Source organism: Cryptomeria japonica, chromosome 5 (genome assembly GCF_030272615.1).
Source record: "Cryptomeria japonica chromosome 5, Sugi_1.0, whole genome shotgun sequence".
NCBI lineage: Eukaryota > Viridiplantae > Streptophyta > Pinopsida > Cupressales > Cupressaceae > Cryptomeria > Cryptomeria japonica.
In genome coordinates this window covers 715524495-715532185 of record NC_081409.1, presented here as the reverse complement: position 1 = coordinate 715532185, position 7691 = coordinate 715524495, and the positions used below count along the sequence as shown (strand labels likewise).

General features: G+C 35.3%; 2 protein-coding genes across 2 annotated transcripts; both read right to left on the bottom strand.

Annotated features, from left to right (window-relative positions):
- Positions 1–4137: 4137 nt before the first annotated feature.
- Positions 4138–4843, bottom strand: LOC131876398 (disease resistance protein RUN1-like). The gene is made up of 2 exons (XM_059221665.1): positions 4550–4843; positions 4138–4442 (listed from the first exon to the last, which is right to left on the bottom strand). The coding sequence occupies exons 1-2, from the start codon at positions 4751–4753 to the stop codon at positions 4419–4421; spliced, it is 228 nt and encodes a 75-aa protein (XP_059077648.1). The 5' UTR covers positions 4754–4843; the 3' UTR covers positions 4138–4418.
- Positions 4784–6163, bottom strand: LOC131034769 (TMV resistance protein N-like). Its single transcript, XM_057966344.2, has 2 exons — positions 5625–6163; positions 4784–5537 (listed from the first exon to the last, which is right to left on the bottom strand). The coding sequence occupies exons 1-2, from the start codon at positions 5837–5839 to the stop codon at positions 4784–4786; spliced, it is 969 nt and encodes a 322-aa protein (XP_057822327.2). The 5' UTR covers positions 5840–6163.
- Positions 6164–7691: the final 1528 nt, after the last annotated feature.

Genomic DNA, 7691 nt, shown 5'->3' with positions numbered 1-7691 from the left:
CATATATATATATATACATATATATATATACATATATATATATATATATACAGATATACATATACATATACATACATATATATATACATGCATATATATATGTGTGTGTGTGTGTGTGTGTGTATACACATATGTATATATATACATGTATGTGTATATATATATATAATTAAGTTATATTAAAAGTTGATAACTATATGTTATCGGGTTAACAATAAATAATATCCGATTGCATTTTTATTTTGATTGACAACTTGCTTAACATTAGTTAAGTGCCGATCATATGCTATCGGGTTACTAGACTCGATAGCATATTGGTGTCGATTCATAATGAATTGGCACCAATATGTTATCGGACTATTAACCCGGTAGCATACATTGCAGATTCACATTGTTATTGGTTGGCAATACCGATCATTTGGCATAAACAAAACATTGATCGCTATGTCAAACCAGATAAGCATACATCGATTCATATCAGTTTATTTGTAGGCACAATTAAGAGATGCCATGGACAGGCATTGTGGAGATATGTCTACCCATGAAATCTCTCTTGTAAGCTATATATGTGCCTATTATTGTTATCCAAAGGACATTGAAATTATTAATGTTCTTTCTCCACCATCTGCAATACATAGAAGATAATGAGAAAACATAATTGATATATAATGTGAGAAATATTTGCATTGCAATACAACATCATTATACATACCTTGATTTTGAATTGAAATTTGAAGAACTTTTACAATTATGTGTCGAGATAACTATAATAAAATAGAGCTAAAAAAATACTACATTAAAAATATATAAACAGATATTAAATTGATTTTCTCTAAGCATTGTTTTTGGTGACTAGAATCACATATATAGACAACCTTTACCAGGGTGGGGTAGGAGAAAGCAATCTCTCGCAAAAATCCTTTTTAAGTTATTCTCTGACCACATTATAAAATGCTATACAAGACGGTCTTTAAAGGTCTTCCAAGAGTAGCAAACTAGGGACTAAGAAATCATTGAATTTCAAAATCCTTGCAATTTTGTTAAGGCAATGAAGAAGTTCAGATTAAGATAACAAGACTCGAAAGTTATAGTATTATTAGGATGTTTGTAGGCTTCTGGACATTCAATTTACTTTGATATCAATGGTCTTTCGGGGAATCCATCAAATTGTAAACTCTTCAAAAAGGGATTTATTTTAATATTTGTGCAAATGATCGTAGGGGCTAGTCTTTTCTTGCAAGCTTGGAAACAAAACTTTCATTCCACCAATTATGCTCTATGGTTACATCCTCGCTACATCGGATTTTATAACATCCCATAGGAATATTGGGACGTTGTTCTTTTGTTTGGAATTGAGAATAATTTAGGAGGATTTATGAAAGTAAATGAAAATGTTTATGATGAACAATATCTTGATACAAAAATGGGATAGATGGTGATTTCCAAAAGATTGGGAATTTTTTTGTTGTGCTATGATCACTAGCCTAAAATCATCTTTATTGGCAATAGTAAAAAATAAGCTTATTACATAAAATAGAAAATCTTTCTATAGATGTGGACTGATGGGAGTATAGCAAAAAAAAATGTAGGATTCATTTTCTAGAAAAAACTTTCTTATATTTGATGAACTAGTGATGCTTTAGAGAAGATTTCAGGCACAAAACAATCGGAGAGGAGTGTTGACAATAACTCAACCCTGAAGAAATTAAGAATAGACAATTTGCAACATCAATAAAATTCTTTTAATAGGAACATGAATCTTTAATTACAGCTTGATCACATGATCAATTGATCGAATGATGAGAAATAAGAAATGCAATACAATTGCTTTAATAAAGAGGTCTTGAACATTATGAGATGTAGTCATATACATATTCATACAAAAATCAAATTTAAACAATCTAACTTCATCAAATTCAAAAACTATACATGTTGTTCTCATGCAAAATGGAAGAATTGAATATAACAACAACCTCTTCCTTAATTTCAAGGAATAATTGGCTCAACAAATTTTATTAAAAAAGAAAAGAAAAGAAAAGAAGATAATTTCTTAAATTTAGTAAGCTTATCTCCTACCACGATGCACTAAATTCTTTGCTTTTGTAACTTTCAAGCCTATTCCAAAGCTGATTTCGGGGTAGGCTAATTTCTGTGGCTTTTACAAGATCTGCATCTTATTCATGCAAAGCAACTTTTTTCTAATTTGTAATCTTCCTGCAACTTACTCTTACAAATCAAAGGCTTCACCCTTTTCGAAGGTAGATTCAAACTTGACAAATTATACCAGATGATCTTTTTTGACTTTGATCTCCTCTTTTAAAAGAATTGGCTTCACTTTTTATACAATCGATTTGGAGCAGTGGCAAACATTGGGCGATCTCCTCTGAAGTGACGCCTCTTTATTAATTAAAAATAATTCTTTCAAAAATGAAGCCAGCGGCTGATGTGTTCTTTGCAGGCTGCGATTCTCCTTGCTATCGAGCAAGTCTTCCTCTATTAGATATGGCTTTGATGCAAGTGCAGCCATGTGCCAAATGGGAAAACAGAGTATGCACATCTGCCAGAGGATAAAGGAAGAGGTTTATGCATGCAAAGTGTGGAATTAAAGACTCAACCATTACCATCATGGGAGAGGGTCATGAGAAAGGCTGCGTAGAGAGACAAATAAAAACAGAGTAAAAGCATATGGTAAACACATCTCTGTTGTATTGAAGAGGGGAAAGGTTGAGGGTATAAAGGGGCCCACATAGAAGAGAATGGGCATCGGCCTTGAAGGTAGCTGTGTGTCGAGCAGGTAAGTGAAAAAAAGATTGAGGCATCGATCAGAAACAGAAATATAAAGAGAAAGCTGTGTAGGCCTGAGAAGAGGTGAGCCCTCTGCAACAAAGGGGAAGTACAAAGGAAGCAGAGATAGAGCCAGCGAAAACAGAATACGAAGAGGGCTGTGAATGAGGTAAAAGGGGAAAGAGGGTCAGAATCCGCCCAGGGAAAGATAGAATGAGATGAGGCCGCTTGGAAATTGGTCTGAGCTTAGAGAAATAGGATTTGGAGGTTTTGAACAGAGTTGAAAGGCCATTGACAGGCCAAGCTTGTAATTAATTTGTCGCAATAACTTGATGGTGACATGGAATTTAATAAAGTTGAAATCTTTGTTTTCTTGCTAAGTGAGTTTATGAGTTGTGAATCGTCGGTTGAGTGAAGTTGTTGCTGGGGAAAGACTTTTGTTCTCCCCTTCATCAGAATCACTGGATCCCTTGAATGGAGCGTCTTGGAAACAAGGGCACCTCTAATACTTTGATGCCCACGATCTTTTTCTCTGTTGATACTAAACAATGCGAACATTCCCACTCCGATATCAAATGTAGTTTCTGAAACCAGCCCTTACCCTTAAACCAATTGATAAAAAGATTACAGTAAATTGAGAGAAAAGATAACAGCAATAAAAACGGTGATAAAATCAGATCACTTACAAGAAAAATAAATTGATCATTCATGGATTTCAACGATTGCAGAATCCTCTGTTTTTTATTACTGGACTGTTTTGATACACAGCAGTCTTTTGTTCCAGCTTGATTGAAAACTACGCTAGGCTTGAATACAAATAGAATTCAATGGAATAGTTCATAGCATAACAGAAGGAACGTATTACGCTTTAGCGGTCACATGCATTATCATTGATTATTCGTTGGCAGAGGAAAAGGAAAAACAGAGTTGTTAGCTGAATTTAAGATCTTCTTAACTGAATTTAAACGAAAACAAACTACAATTAAAACTAACTGTCCAAGCAACGCAAGGAACGAAGGGCACAGCAAAAACCCCATGGCAGAACTGAATGATCAACTGGACGGCCAGCATCAATCATCAACAAACCCCATGTAGATTTTGTAGAGTTTGTGAATAACTAGAGTTTGACATATATCCAACGACCGAGTAGAAATTGTGATTGATAAACAGAATATTAGGGTCAACTATATTGGGAAAAGTAATGTAATGGGGAGAAGCTAAAAATTGAATCGGTACTGTAGATCCTAAATGAAAAGATTCAAATAGAAGAAAGGGTCAGTCAGCCTATCTTGAGGAAAACTTCTTGGTTAACTTCAGTCAGCCTATTTTGGAGAGGTTTTATTAGAAGATGGAGATTGCTGCAACATTAATAGAAGTTAACCGAAGATTCAAAAAATAGCTTTTGGAAAAATTAGACTTCCGTTTACTTTCTATGTACATTTCCATGCTTAATGGCCAAAAAAATAACGGAAACTGTTGAAAAGTAATGAGATCAAATACCCATGTGGAGATCATTTTATCGTTTGAACAACAGAGGCGAAGAGGTAACTCCTGTCTGCCGATTTGTCTTGCCAAGTCCCTCACTAAATCGTGCATTCTTATTTTGAAGCTCCCCTTTGCTCTTTTCCAAATACCTACACTCCAATCCACGCTTTCAACTTGAAAGTAAGTTCATTAGTTACATTACTGTAATAAACAGTTCAAATGACATATATAAATGATGATAAAAATCTACTCCTATTTAGGGTTGCAGGTAATATCTTACCTGTAACGCTCTCGAACGAATTATATCTGCAAGCTCAAATTCCACAAGGCATTTCTGACAGAGCGTCTGAAGGCATTGAAAACCGTTATCATTAAATCCATCCAAAACTCTCTCCACCAGATCTCTGTTTTCTCCCATTAAGAAATGGGCAACGTCTAAAAAGGCCTCTTTCTCTCTATTGTCGAGAGATTTATAGCTATCCATTACTATCCTTCGTAGTAAGTCTTCCGGCAGTTATTTACGGAGGCTTTTCAACTGCTGCTTCCACTTTCTTGGGTCACGTTCATTGTGGAGCTGCCCCGCTAAAATTTTTAACGCTAAAGGAAAACCACCACACATTCTAACCAACTCTTCCATTATATCTTTCAAATCGTCGACTGGTTTGGTGTTGCCGAAGGCATACCAGCAGAATAGCTCTTGGGCTTGTTTCTCAACTAGTAATTTGACATTGTATATTTCTATTTTAGAACTGACAAACAAAGTTTGGTCTCTAGATGTCACCAAAATCAGACTGCCATTTCCCACCACATCCTTTACACATAACAGATAGTCAATTTGCTCTGTATTATCTATATCATCAAAAACAATCAAAACGCGTGTCAACCCACGCAGACGATCTTGAAGCAAGGCCTTACCTTTACGCGAATCCTCAATACACAAATTCTTATCACGCAGCAGATTTCTGATGAGTGTTTGCTGCAGACATGGTATTTTCTCTTTACTCACATCAGACAAGAAACAACATCTCTGGAATTGGGAATACATGGAGTTGTAGAGATGAGTAGCCAGAGTTGACTTTCCCGATCCGCCTAGCCCCACAATCCCGACAACGTGGGTGCTCTTTGATTCATTTCGACTCAGAACCACCTTTTCAAAATGCTCTGCCGCTTGGCGAAGTCCCACTGGGTAGTCACACACATGTAGTTGTTCCCTTACTACCTTTTCTAATACAGTCTCTACGATTTCATTCAATCGCTCTCCATGGTCGCTGAAACAATTTTGGGACTTGTCATAAACCAGAAGTTCAGGTTAAGAACTTTAAATCAATATATTTTCATATCATGTAAATACTTACTCTATCTCTGTCCTGAATGGGATGCCAGAAATAGCAGAAACTTTTTCGAGGGCTTTTATGCAGCTTTCCACTCGTTCATCGGTAACCCTGCCTTTCCTTCTATGCTCCTCAAAGGCTGTGGCATATGCTCCCTTCTCCACATGACGAAGTTCTGAAGGTTCGATGTCATAGAAAATGGGGATGATCTTAATAGTAGTAGGGTCAGAATCAAGCATCTATACCAACTCATCCAAACACCACGGGGATTGAGCATATGTTTTGGAGAAAATGGCGATCTTAACGGAGGCACTACGAATGGCAGATTGAATTGCAGGGGTTAAGAAATCCCCCACTTGCAATTCCTGTTTATCGAGAAATACCCTCAATCCATGCGTTTCGAGAGCATAATAGATATGGCTGGCAAGGGTTTTCTTGACATCAGGTCCTCTGTGATTAATAAAAACATGAGACGGAGGAAACACTTCTTCCATAAGGAGATCAAACCCTTACACAGTGTAATGCAACAAAGATAAACTAACAAATGGATTGACACAAAATAAGAAATCGGAGCAACCAGTCAGAGAATCGTGACACAGGGAAGCGCTGGTCTATGAGAATTACTCAAACTTAGGCGCACACAGAAAGTTAGGGTTGCAGGCATGATGGTTCGGCCAAACTTATTTACAAGTTGATTGCTTTTTAATTTTCCCTTAAAATTAAAAAACCAAAAAAGGATAGATTTTTAAAGCGGAAAAGGAAATAACGTGCTTTCTGGCTGTGGTAGATTTTAGTTAACAAATTCTTTCGGACTGTTCAATGTCATACAAATTAGTCTAATTGGTGCGGCATTCATTATAATTGATGCGATCTATCGTAACGTGTCCAATTTTCTATATATGTTAAGGGAGGGTTGTGTTGATATCCCATCTTTGAAATGGCATTGTTAAATAAGAGTGTTTAAAAGAAAGTACATATAGGCACCTAGTGGGAAAATGGGAACATACCCCAAGCCTTGGGAGTTAAGGATAAATTTAGGGATGCCCCATCAAGAGGATATTCGTATGAGAACAGAAGGGTGCCCTCAAAATAGTATAAAAAGGAATAAGTGGGTAGAGATAAGATGATATAATAGATTTGAATAGGGGGATGGAATTGATTAATAAGAAAAGAGAACTTTGGGAATATAAATGATATTCATGGTACATGGTTTGAATCATGATTATGAGACACTTTGATGCTCTCTATATCATATAACAAGATACACTATGATATGGAAGACCATGATGTTATTTTTGCTATGTGGTACAAGATTGACTCAATGGGAAAAGTAGTCATCAAAAGAAATTTGACACATAAAACCATGATATGGAATATCATGATGCTTGTTGTTGAAAGATTCCTAAATAAAAAAACATAAATGTACACCAAACTCGAAAGATTCTCAACAAAAAAAATATGAAAATCCAAAGAACAAACTCGATTTTATCGTATTCAAGTTAAACACAAAATATTGATTGATGATGATGATATCTAGCATTTTTTATGTAGGAGTAGTGTGTTCTAGGAAGAACTTAAGGATTGGGAAGGATAAATCCTAATAATGATGTTAATTTATTTAGGGATGATTGAGGCTTCTATTAAAAAGAGAAATAAAGAATATGGGTTCTTTTGAATGGCTACTAGGCTACTTGGTGAGATATTTTTGCAATGCTTCTATTTCATTGCTATTTTCTAAGAGAGAGTAGTCTTATATTTCAAATATATTTTTTTTGTTTCTAATTCATTTCAATTTTTCTAAGGGATATTATTTCCTTGTATTTGGATAGATATGGTATGTGTTAGGATAAAATGTTCTTTAGATAGTATAATGCTTTTATTTCTAAATATTTGTGTTTTCTTAACATTATAACCAATTACAAGGGAAAGCCACTTATACATGAAAGGATTGATGGTAGGCTACATTGAACTATGGACAGATAAAAAATAGAGAATGGGATGGATGGACAATCTATAAAGCATTTATAATGTGATATCCAAGGACTAAATCATGTAGGAATAACATTTCACCAATATAGTTATCCCACTCAT

Bases quoted from the DNA above. Each gene is read 5' to 3' on its own strand.
- LOC131876398 (XM_059221665.1), bottom strand. From the start codon at position 4,753: ATGGATAGCTATAAATCTCTCGACAATAGAGAGAAAGAGGCCTTTTTA. The intron at 4,443-4,549 runs GTAAGATATTAC...CTTACTTTCAAG, and splicing joins TTCGTTCGAGAGCGTTACAG to TTGAAAGCGTGGATTGGAGT.
- LOC131034769 (XM_057966344.2), bottom strand. From the start codon at position 5,839: ATGCTTGATTCTGACCCTACTACTATTAAGATCATCCCCATTTTCTAT. The intron at 5,538-5,624 runs GTAAGTATTTAC...AAATTGTTTCAG, and splicing joins CCATTCAGGACAGAGATAGA to CGACCATGGAGAGCGATTGA.